This window comes from Fulmarus glacialis, unplaced genomic scaffold (genome assembly GCF_000690835.1).
Source record: "Fulmarus glacialis isolate BGI_N327 unplaced genomic scaffold, ASM69083v1 scaffold21416, whole genome shotgun sequence".
Lineage (NCBI taxonomy): Eukaryota > Metazoa > Chordata > Aves > Procellariiformes > Procellariidae > Fulmarus > Fulmarus glacialis.
Window position 1 is genome coordinate 115,945 of NW_009220308.1, and position 12,967 is coordinate 128,911.

The 12,967-nt window shown below is 39.0% G+C and overlaps 1 protein-coding gene across 1 annotated transcript; it reads right to left on the reverse strand.

Moving 5' to 3' along the window:
• Positions 1-847: 847 nt before the first annotated feature.
• LOC104078903 (pyroglutamyl-peptidase 1-like protein) lies at positions 848-12,248 on the reverse strand. Its single transcript, XM_009580725.1, has 5 exons — positions 12,215-12,248; positions 9,522-9,574; positions 2,714-2,830; positions 1,991-2,220; positions 848-1,016 (listed from the first exon to the last, which is right to left on the reverse strand). Exons 1-5 carry the CDS (start codon positions 12,246-12,248, stop codon positions 848-850), a joined length of 603 nt encoding a protein of 200 aa, XP_009579020.1.
• Positions 12,249-12,967: the final 719 nt, after the last annotated feature.

Here is a 12,967-nt window from a genome sequence, read left to right on the forward strand (position 1 = left end):
CACCACAGCACAGTGCTTCAACAATTGCCTTTCTTTGGACAAGTTAGCTTGTTGATTTTGATGTGCAAGTCCCTGAATAGCCGTGACCTGTTCTACTGAAAGACTGTTGTCTTTGTGGCGTGCTCTGTGGAAGGACTACAGTGTGTTCCTTTGGGACAGGCGCTGGGCATTTGGGGTAAGGTGTTTTCGGGCAGTTGAAACCCACATTACTGACAGCGTTATAGTTCCTGCTGGATTGCAGCGTGGTGGTTATTTTCTTTCAAGTCACCCTGGATCAGCCCATTTCTGGTACAGAAACCAGCATTTAGAGAAGAGAGATCACTAAGAGATAATTATAAAACTTCACATAACAGGATCCCTACGTGTGTGGTGTTTTCCCCCGTATTTACATTTTTTATGTGGCCACTTCGTATGGCTGAACTCTCTCTCTGGGCTTGGACAGGAGCTGAGGGGGACCTCTGCTACATCCATCCAATGCTGAATGTCCTTACGGCTGTAAGCATCCATCTTGGTTCAGCAAGTCTCTATTAAATGTCTCTCTAACCATCAGAACTAGGATTAAGCATCTGAAATGTTTTAAGTCCAGTTTCATGCTTGCTTAAATCTGAAGCAACTTTAGCATTGTTAGCAATACAGACTGCCAATCATTTGTTTTTTCTCTCAAGCTTTTTACACCAAAGAGAGCTCTAAACAGTTGTTTGGGTTTTGTAAGGCAATTTCACTGAAAATAACATGGAATATAAAATCCTTTATGTAAGGTTTTTAAATAATCTTTAGATTTGCTTCATTTAAGAGAGTAAGGAATTGCATTCTAAGAAGTCCTCGTTTTTTCCTTATATGATCCATCTTACTCTCTTTCTTCCCCACACTGTTTTAACATTTCTAAGATAATTGTCTGTAATGCTTTTCCTAGAAAGTCTGCTGTTACCGATTTGGATAATGGAGGCACATGGATGAAAGCTGCTCTTCCATTGCCATAATACAGAGAAGTGTAGTAGGTGTAATCACAGATGTACCTGCAAAATTACGAACAAAACAAAACCAGAAGCCTGAATTAAGGAACAGTAAACTTTGATTAAATTTAAATATTCTTTAAGTAGCCAAACCAGATCTGGTTTATGAAATTATTAAAAACATATTTGCCTAGTGAATAAAGGAAATGCTGAAATAAACCAAGTTTGAGAAGCAAATGTTCCTTATCTGATGGTTTGGTTTCTCAGACACCCACCCAGAAGGAACTTTAAATAAAAAAAATCACAAGACGTGCATTCTTTTCTCGGCTTCTATAAGCTATGTGGGATGGGAAAGGTAACGCAGCCTACTAGAACTACAACCATGTAATGCAGTTTTTTGTGCAAGTCATACAATCTCACCATCTTCAGGGGTTTTTTTCCTTATCGCCTTAACTTTTAACTTGCAGGTGCAAATCCTGGAATTAAGGGCCAAAAATTAGCTGATTTTTATTTTTTAAAAATAAGATCATTTTCTGTTTTCTGTGTTTTTTTTTTTTTAAATGAAGTCTAGCATAGTAGAAAATTGCTTCAGGACTACTGAAAACACATAATGAGATCACAGACATAATTCTAAAGGTACCTGTAATTGCTCTGTTCTTCAGTGTATCTATTTACATTTTGTATCCCTCCCAGTTGGGAAAAATAGATTAAAATCTGCTACTAGTCAGTATTGCTTTCAGACTCTCTTAATAGCTCAGGTTTACTGGGGTTGTTAATCACAGGGTGTGCTATGTTGAAACTTGTTTCTTTTGGAATTTACAAATCCATGGAAAAATATCTACTGGCTGTAGTTTTTCATGAAGGCTGCTTTACATAAAGTTTAAATTTATCCCAATTTCATACTTGTGCCCCTCTGAAGACTTTACTTGAAAATGATTTTTGTTGGAGGAAAAGTCATTGGAAAGATTCTTCAAGGTTAAACGAGCTGATTGAGTTACTTCTGCTTTTAATGTGAGACCCCAATATGCAACGTTTACCTTCCCGCATCTCTGGAAAAGATTATATCAATCCCTTCCACGGAAATGTTTTTCCAGAGAGTCTTCATATTAATTGTAGATTCAATCTTTTCCGGGCCATCTAGCATGCAACAGCCACCTTCTGGGTGAAAACCACAAGCATCCATCTCTTGGTAGCCTTTGTTCTTCCCACACTGCTCAAGGATGATGATTGCTTTGGCGGATGAAGCCAGCCCAACGTGAACAGTAAGCTGTTTTTTCCCACCAGAGTGAATAACAGGAAATTAAAAATGAGACCTGTTTTTTAAAAACATGTAATGGTGCCAAGCATTATGTGAAATACTAGCTTCAAGGTAGGGAGTCTTGCTGTAGCTCATGCCTAAAGAAAACTTTGATAAGAGATTATAAATGAGAACAAAATTATGCTTCAGTTTGGTTTTGTTGTGTCTAGTCAGCTCAGGACTTCAGAGCTGTGGTACCTTTTTTGCAATTTATGGTGGATTTTTTTTTTTCCTTGTTCAGTGTGCGATTATGCTGTTTAAATGGCACAGGGTTAAAACAGCATTGTAATTATTGTGTGCTCCAAATTTCGGTTTGAAACCTTTATCGCAGTTTTAATAGTCACTTTCTGGAGTTCTGATGCACATACTGTGCAGTACTCTTGGAGATCTTTTTGAAGCTCCGCTCAGAATAATAATATTCATAAATGAAGGGGAAAAATTATGTAACTTTCTAATTACTCACCACTGGCTGAAGAGTTGTCCATATTGTGAAGACTTGTTCCTTTGCTTTTTGGTAAACCACCGGCAGCTGCATGATACAGAGATCTATGTTTTTACCAAGGCCTCTCTTGGACAGCTCCTGTGTTTACAAAAAAACCACCATGGACTTGTAAGAGCACTGGATTTCTCAGAGTGTGATAAAGAAATGAGACTGATCCAACTGAGAAAACATACGAAAGAGTGATGTAGTGCTGTCTAAGCCCACAGTTCCTAAACACTGGTCTGCAGTGAGATTCAGTTGTCTTGTGGCGGCTCTCCCTTTTTTGACCGATTTCCTAATGTCACGTCCGTGTCGAGCCATTGTTGTGTCTTCCAATGGGTGGGAGTGGTTATTGCTTAGGGAGTGGTCCATGGGGAACCATGAAATACAGGATCTCTCAAAAAGGGTCGGTGCTTGAAAGCACCTAAATAGGCTCTGCTATAGGCAAGAGCTGTTCCTTTCAAAAATCTAGTAGATAAACCTGCACTATCAAGAGACACCAATGAGGGAGAATTCACATTAGCTGTCCGCTCAAGTGATGCGTGATCTGCTGGCTTGAGCTGGTTCAGGTAAGCTCTGCTGGAGGTGACTGTCAACATCAGGAAGGTCACATTTAGAATGGGTTTAATTTCTTTTTTGGTCTAGAATATGGTCCCCTAGTAAAAGGAAATGTCACGTATTGGGATGTTACTTCTCTGTCATTTACGTAGAGTTGAAGTTCCACATGGAACATTTTCCCAAAGGAAACAAAAATTATGCCCAGGATTGAGGTGAAAAACAAAGGCGCCCTTCAAAGCAGCAGATGGGCCAGATGGTTAAAAGATGGTCTGGAGAATAAACGTCACGTGGAAATGACTTGAAATTATTTTCTCAGTGGAATAAGGCTAACGAAAACGGCATAAGCCTCCAGGAAGAAGGTAGGCTGCTGCAATGGCAGAATGCAGAAGGAATGCATCTGAGGTAGAAAGCTTTGCCCCAGAAAAGTAAAATGGTGGTTGAAAATCCCTGTTGCATTTGAGTAGACCACTACCAAAGGAGGGTACAGATGAAGTTTCTAAGCGGCGGCATAGGCAAAAAGTCAGCAGCAGAGGTATGTGATTAGCCCTGTAACTTTTTATTAAATGTCATTGTCTTCTCAAGCTTTTATTTCTCACTAAGGATTCTCGTGCGGATGAGGCCCACGGTTCTAAGCCATGCTAACTGGGAAATTTGCCCTTCAACGCTGGCTTCCTATATAAACTGTTCCAATTTTCTTGTCAGCGGAAACATTGATTAGCTGTGCTCAATAAACTATTTGACACAAGCAAGGAAACAATGCCTGCAGGGAAGTAAACACATTCAGAGAACAGTGCCGGCCTTTTTTCCTCTGGGCGCTGACAGTCTTTGAGAGGCCATTGCATCATCTTGCTTAAGAATGCTGTACTGTGTCTTAGCTTCCAAAAAAGAAAACCCCAGCTGATTCACAATTAGCATTTTCTTTTCTAAAGCATCTTTTAATTTTAACATCTAATGAGATTCTTCCTTTTTAACAGTAAGGCTTGGAGGACTCAACTACCCATAACTTTGGTACAGAATGTGGAGGCCCAAAGTAAGTTGTTAGGCTGTTCTCCTCTCGTGCTCTCTGGACTGACATTCTGTTGTCACCATTTGTCATGGGAGAAAGACGCAGAAATACTTTTGTGCAGGACAAAACCGGAAGCTGGCCAATAGCAAAGGGCTGAGAATTTGTATCAAAGGAAGATAGTTCGCTATGTCCTAAGCAATTTCAGCATGTTGTCAATAATGTGTATTACTTTGTTGTCTAAGAATCCTAACTATGGGCTTATACCCCTTTAGACCAGATGTTGTGCAAACATGGAACAAAAAAAAAAAAAAGGTTGTCTCAGCCAAGTCTCAGCCTTAACCAAAACCAGTTTTGCATTTAAGGTGAGAGACTGAGGATGGTTAGAGGAAGATGACTGCATCTGGAAACTAGAGCTCACACTGGTGAGTTAATTCAGTGAACAAGTGCCTGTCTTGTAGTTGAAACAGCAAAGGAAACTTCAGAGGAGGACAAAAGTTTTGGAGGACTTTTTTGTGGGAGAAGTGGTTGAAAAGAAAGCGTGAAGATTCTTTGTTGGGAAGTTTTTCTAGAAGGGAAATGAAATCCAGCATTATCAGCTGATGACCTTGAGTTCTTGGTGAGTTGTCACAGTCCCAGCCCACTGGAGTTCTGGCCCATGGTGTTACACAGCCCTCCCCAAAGAGAAGTCATTTGCACAGAACAGTTGTGCTCAGATGCGGTGGTTAACACGGGGCGTTGGAAGCATCTTGAACTTTTAGAAAACTCCAGAAGATTTCACTGAGTTTGCCTTTTTCACTGACTTGCGTTGCTGGGGAGAGGGCCAGGGGGCTGCATGTGTTAATTTTGTGAACCTCATTCAAAAAGGCTTGTGTTGGTGCAGAAAGAAAACCAGAAGTTATCAGCTGACCCAGTCAGTCTGCAAGTATGTTGCAAACAAAGTTTTTTTGTTTGATTGTTGGGTGGGGTTTTGTGGTGTTTTTTTTGTTGTTGTTGTTTTGTTTTGTTTTTTTAATCCTGCAGATACCTTTTTAAAGCTTTAGGGATGTAAGAAAGTTCCAGAACAGAAATGAAGGAACTAAATAGCAATGTTGTCTTAGTTTCATAGATGATGAAACTGCAGCAGAGCAGCAGAGAGGGAGAGAGACAGAGATTAAATGACAAATTTCTAAAGACCACATGGTCAGTGGCAGGATGAAAAACTGCACTTGGAGATCTGATCCTTGTCTCCTGATAGCAAAGATAGTTCCCAGAAGCAGTTGGAAATGTGACCTGTTCTTTGCTCTAACAGTTTAATTTCTATGAATGTTGTCACTCAACTTACATTTGTGTTCGATTAACTGGGGACTTTGACCTTGATGGTAGACTGCCCTGATAGGTTATTTAGCTGCCAAGTGCCAGACAGGAGTTTCTGAAGGAGACACAGAAACAGGGTCAGATCAAGGGTTATTAGGTGTAAACATCAATCTGTAATATGGAATAAATAATTCGGGGGATCTGGGATTCTGAGGGTCCCATGTGGTGCTGAAGAACTAACACATCGTGGCAACTCAATGTGATCTGTCAGCAAATGTGGAGTAAATACTTGGTGGTGTTTTCCTTTAGAGACAATGTCCTGCACTTCAAGAGTTAAAAGTGCGGCTGGTGGAGCTTTCGTGCATATTTTAGGAGGCTATTTCAGGTGAATGGAGTTATGAGAACCATGAAAAACTTAGTGAGACAGGTTTCTAAAAGAGAAGCTGTCTTTCTAGTGTTAGACAACCATGCTGGGCCATGTGACAGTGCCTATAAAAGCTCTGAAGCTTTTCTCAACGACCCTGAATTGACAGGTTCACCTGTACTTCCAGATCCATTTGACTATCCTTTTCCCTGAACACTGGAGGGGTACTTGCTGAGGAACGAGAACTACGTGGATGCAATGCTGATGAATGCCTTCTGTGTGAGTCATCTCGTGCTGTGATGAGAACTTGGGTTCATGCAAAAACAACAGGGTACTCCTCACATTCTTGGAAAATTATATTTTCATATTATAAAACAGGCAGTGTGGGACAATGCACTGCTACATAGTATCAATAAGAAATCCAAGAATTCAGAACAAATACTCTTTCTAAACCAGCAGAAATAGAGATTTGGAGAGTTTTATTAACATTTATCATCCCATTCCGGGGGATTTCGGAAAATGGAAGTTGGCTTATTCACCAAAAAGGTAGTAGTAAATAGTTAATTTGTAAGAGAAACAATATCACGCAACCATTTGTCTGAGTGCGCAATGAGGGCATAGAAGGGATGCAACTATTGGAATGGGCTGTGTGCTCAGTGGATCAATCTCAGCAAGATTGATCTTGCTACAGCAAGAAGAGAGGTTCAGGAAAATGGCGATCCCATCAGCCAGGCAGAGTGGAACAGCATCTTACAGAAAAGCTGGTAACAAGGATCTTAAGGAAGTAGTTGTGCGTGAGAGCAAGTATTGTGCACAAAAGTGAAGCCATTGCTCTTTGGCAAAGACTCCATTTCAAAAAGCATGGAGGGCAAGGCTATGCTTTGAGAATTAGGACCCTGGGACTCCTGTTACATGTATTTTTACAGGATTTTGGATGCTTTTGGTGTGAAGACCCTTCTGGGATATGAACTCTTAAAATGACTTGTATCAGCATTACATCATCACCGAGGCTGCCATGGTATCCAGGCTCTTGATAAGAATCCAGTTCATTTTGAGGTAGTAATTAGCATAGTTCTGGATAATGCTACAAAGGCATTAAGCCTGAGCAATCATGTTCAGTAGCTCTGGTCTGGCTGCTCAGTACTTTCTTGAGGATGACTTTGAGTGTACTCTTGCTTGGCTCTCAGAAAAGAGACTCAGCAGGAGGGCTTTATGTCACTTTAGTGATCCATGCAGGAACCCCAAAGCCAATACAGGATTACTTCCAGATGTGAATACTTAATTTTGCTATATTTAATATATGTGCATAAGCTTCCTGAAGACCATAGGGCTACTCATGCGAACGAGGCCAATGGAACAATACCATGAGATTGCTATTTAGTGTGGAGAAGCCTATCAACATTCAAAGCACTTCCAGATTTGCAGCACATTTCCCTGAATTGTCTGGATTAACCACCTTTGCCAGGGAATAGGAAACCTAAGCAGCATCCCCAGTATGAATAAAATTAATTCCACACAGAGGGTGTCACATCAGAGGGAAATGGATTTGTTCTCCTCCATACACAAGGACTGACATCTGTTTCATTATGGAATGCTGTAGCCCTTGTTAAATAACTTCCTGGCGTAGCCAACGCATGGCATTGTTAGAGAAAACCCCATCTCATCTGTGCATTTTCGCTTTAGGCTGTTTTGCTTGCAGATAAAGAACATGTTTTATTTTCAGCCAGAAGAAGATGATCTTGCACCCAAAATTAGAACCAATAGGAATCAGGAAATAATGAGCAAGAACATTGTCAACGGACAAATATTTGTGGTTTAGGGCACATGTCAAGTTGGAGTTAAGATAATTTATTGGTCTCCTGTGATGACTGGTGTGTGGAAAGGTATCACAGAAGTATTTTTGTTTCTTGTTAGCCTACAGGGATAACATCCCTCATGACTTTGAGTGGGTAATAGATTTATTCTTCCAAGCACCAAGTTGCAGTCAGCATTCTTCACCCAACAAAGCTAAAATAGAAAATATGTATAGGTTGGTGGGGTTGCTAGCTTTGGTCTTTGGAAAAAGGTACTAGCTCCTTGGTTTTCAATTGTTTTGGCTTGACTGCACTTCATTTTCAAGACAGATCTTCAGTAGCTGAAGCTTCAGAAGCTTGTAATACGGTTACAGTCCTGTAGAGTCATCATCTTTCTATCACTACTAATACTTTCTTATAGCTACCTTTTTCATTTCAGTGTCCCGAAGAATTAAATATTTATGGGCTTATTTCGGTCTCCCTAATAGAACATAGTCCCCTCAGTTTGTTTTATGTGTCTTGCTTTCCATTTTTACCAGTATATCTGTTGTTTCTTGCAGATATTGGACCAATCTTCCAATTCTGTTTTACTACCTTGACTGTTCCCGAACTAGTTTCAGATTTCATTGTTAACCTTCTTTCTACCTTGGAATTGCTAAGAACTTGCGTGAAAGAACCTCTCAAAATAACTCTGTTCATAAATACCTTATGAGAGTAACTGAACTCAAGGAAAAGCCATTGTCTGTTCTAGAGAGAATGAACGAACCTTGCATGTGACTTTTACACGTGCTCAGCAAATCTCTGCAGCTGTTCCTACTGTTTGAACATATATACTATGACCTTTCACACTTTGGATTGAGGTAGAGTACTAAAGTACCAAACCAGTAAATTGTTTCATTGTAGCAGACATACTCTTACATACAACGGTTGGGTGTTTATTTTGTAAGACATATTTAAAGAGAGAAGTTACGTTATTGTTAAAACTTAGATAATATTTTGAAAACAAGCGATCCTGTTCCTGAAAAATAATCTACTTGTGGAAATTTTTGGTGTGTCCCAAGAAATGTGGGTTCACACAAACAATAATTTGAAAATAAACAATTGTAACATAAAAGTTTATACTGAAAGCCAAGTATCCAAACCATGTCTTTATATCACCCAGCTAAATTTGTTCTAATACACATACTTAGGAAATAAGCAGTAATTTTCAGGACTCTGTTTAGACATGTTACTGCTAGTCAAGGTGTATGGAGGGGAAAGTTCTGAATGACCTTGTTTTCAATTTTAACTGTAGACTTCACTGTCATTTGAAAGTGGAAGCCAAAGCTGAGATGTGAAAACATACTTAGGATCGGCATGCTTTTGGTCTTGTGTTCCTGAAGTAGGCAGTAAGAACTCCAATAGGCTACACTTGTATGAGAAGGAAATCGCCTCACACAGACATGGTAAGATGAGTTGTGGTATGAGATGATCCGTTTACTGAAGACAGAGATAACCTGTGGCATATGCGTTAGTTGTAGAGAAGGCACCCTGGGTAAAAAACATCCTTTTTAAAAACCAAGAATAATATTTTGAAAAGTGCTTAAATAGCACACACCCCACAAAATCTTGCAAATAAAATAATGTTTCACTTCTTAATTATCCTCTTTCTTCCATGTTGGGAGTCTGCTCCATGAGGCACAATTCTGTTTAATGAGTCATGAGAAATAACTTTCTTGAAGGGAATGGAAAGCCTGAAAACAGCCTCACTCCCTTTTTTTTTTTTTTTATGCTTACCTTCACTGCTTCCCAGCTAGAATTAACCAGGTATTGTCTAAAGGGACCAAAACCTGGAAAGAAAGAAAGGTGCTTTTAACCTGTGCTTACTCTGCAATTGTAGATTAGGTGCCGACATGTATGCACATGCATATTTGTTTTTTATCTTCATATTTTTGGTTATGGAAGTTGAGTTTTTTAGATAGGATTTAGCCTTTATAGCACTTAAGGGAATAGTATTTTCATGTTTTATATGCACTGATATAAGAACTAATCCTGCAATCTTCATTCATGTCAAGGCTTACTTATGAGATAACCTTAACTGAAGCTGGTAAATGTACTGGAGCCAATAGGGCAGATCATGTAAATGATGATTTTGGGAAAGGATCATCAACCACAGAAATACCACTACTAAAAGATCTGGTGTTAAATACTCCCAGGTCACAGTCAACGCACCATTCTCATTGTTAAAGCTCATGAAGATGAAGATATGCATATTTAATGAAAATGTTTGAAAGAGTAAAATTTGATTTAATTTATAATTTTTTTTTTAATCCCAAGTAATGAAAACTTAAGTGTTCTCTCAGGGAAAGTGTGCTTTTTGTGGTGTTGGGCAAAATCTTTTCCTTTACTTTTTCCCCCACAGAAAAAGAGAGGAGGAAAGGGAAAAGGACTCTTTGAATCCTAAGTACTACATTTAATTTTATGCATCCTGTTTTGTGAAAGACTTTAAGTAAAAAGGAAAAAAACTCTTTTTTGAGCTAGATGGGCATTTTGTCATGAAAAAGTTTGATGGAAAACTCCCACTATCTTTTATTAATCTCAATTACTGTTCTCAGTCCAGAGTGTTGCCAAGTCTTAGATACTGGGTGGCAGGAAAACAAGTTTGTGAAATGATTTTAATGCTGTAACTCTTAAATATTTAAAAGTCCTTAAATGGACAAATAAATACTTGACAGCATATGATTGCTATTTTGCACAGTGAAAGGTACTTGTATGTGGGGACAATTAAGCTTCAATGCAGGCTTATGACAGCTTAATTAATGCTAGACTTTAAGCGTTTCTTGATTTGTTAATGCTTATTTCGTAACTGCTCAATCTTTTCTCTTTAAAATTATGAAAAGTCTGATGGTGCTAACATTTTTGACAATGTTTTCCCCAGGTTTAAGTTTGTACTGAGGGGAGGGAACAGAGGAAATAGTACTCATTTCACATTAACAGGGAACATAAAACCTCACTAGTCCCACTCGCTTTCAGAGCAAAATTAGGGTGACACCTACTCCATTTTGAAGCTGTAATTGTTGTGCATGTTTGTGTACCTGTGTGTGCAGAACTGTAGAATTATAGTAAAGTTATTAAATAGCTCACAATGAAATACATGCATCTCAGTGGTGGCCTAAGAAAACTACTGCTTAGGATAAAATTGTTCTATGAAAGAAATTACTAAATGTAAGAGAGTTTTACAGTACTGAAATACCTGCAACAACCTGGAGAGCTAACTGGCTGAATATTATTAGGCACTATATAATAAACTGGGCTCACTGCCAGTGGGTTTACATTATGAGCAGGGAAAATGTGACAGAAGCATGCTGTGATAATCTCTGTAATAGCTTAAAGATGCACCTGTGCCTTTAACGGGACACACTACTCTAAAACTATTTGAACAAGTAGATTTCTGCACCTAAATGGCTATCTAAGGGGAGGAAAAACCTAATAAGGTGCTAAGAAGTGTGCCCATCAAGGGTATGTGCCATAAATATCATAGGAGAGAACCAGATTGTCAGCCTTTGAAGAGGTTACCAAATACCTCTTGCTCTATTCTGCACGCCCGTCCAGTTCAACTGCAGTTATGTCTAGAGCAAGCCAAACTAGTTCTGCCCATCTTGCAGCTATTAAAGAAAAAAAGAAGTGTTTAATTGAAAACAGCAAGATGCAAATCTCTTTGATGTAGCTTCAACCTCATTCCTATGTCCTCAGATGACCTGCAGTGGAAAATTATCCAGCAACTCACATGTCTAGATTGCCTTGTAATGATTGCCTTTAGATGAACCAGTGGCAACAAGAGGAATAGCAAGTAGCAAGATTCCTTAAGAGCTTTAACCTTTTAAAGCTCAGAATTTTCTCGCTGGTGGTTCTGCCACTGTGATTCAGCAGTAGTTATAGCCAGCAAGAGAAACTCCAAATTTGGTCCCTTGTGCTGCATGTTCGGGCATGCTCCTTTGGTATATGTAAATTTAATGGTCTAGTTTAGCAGTGATGAGGCAGCATTTCTGGTTTAAATCTCCCTTACCTTGCCATGAAACTGAGACTCTGAAACTTGCCATGTGTAGCTCTAATTCTGGACACTGACTATGTGACATTGTGATGCAACCTGGTTTTCTTGCTTCAGAGCTCCTTTTGGGTAAGCTTTATCTAATACTAGCCTGCACTGCCTTGAGCTATGTGGTTTGGATCAGAGAGAATGTCAACAAAGATTAAAACATGGAGAGAATGAACAACAAACCAAACTGGATTGCAGTAAAGAGGGCAGACTGCAGTCTGTTTCCTCTGACATGCATCTGATTTTCTTAGGAAGGCACAGCAGCAAGTTTTTTCCATTTGGAATTGTTAGTATGACCATTTGCTACTGTTTTTCCCTCCAGGGAACTGTTTACAAGATCAAGCACGTGTGCATACCATCTCTAGCTAAAAGAAGAATAAAATAAAAATCTTACCAGTTACCACCACTGTGTTGGAATTTGAATCCATGAAATCTATGCTCCAGAAGGTGAAATCTTGTTGTCTTTCAGTTCCAAACAGTATTATAATTCATGTATCTGTGGCAAACTTCTTCATTTGGGGCACCTTTTTTTTTCTTCTAACTGTGATGTGTCTGGATTCACATGACAGGGATGATTTGTGATTCATGTAACGTTCAAAGCAAAAATTGTTACGTCTCTGTATTAAAGATAGAAGTCTGACTGACCAGCTGACTGAGCGGGACTGCCCCAAACTTCTTTTCCTTTCCTCAGGCATGCAATAGTATTTAGGAAGAACAGAAAAGGCTTAAAGAAACTTCTTGCAAAATATCCAGCAATATTTTTCAGCAGAAGCCTGTTTACGTTCAAGTAAACAAAAAATTAACTGAATCAGTTTTATTATATCTCTCTGGATATTCTATTTTTAGCACAGTTGTAATTCACTTTAATCGTGAGGAATGACTTAACTACAAAAACATATCTGTCCATTTCCGCTGTTCTTAGACTTTTTCTTACTGACTGAAAAAACTCAGGGGTAACTTTGCTGTTCCTCTTCATAGCAGTTATCTAATTTACTAATCTTGATCTTTATCTTATGCTCTTTATAAAAGAGTCCAAGCACCTTACACTTTTAAAACCAAACACCAGTAGGAAAATGCGTGTATTTGTTAAACCAAAACATTTACTCAGTAATATCCTTGAATAGGCAACATGTTAAAAAAATCTCCC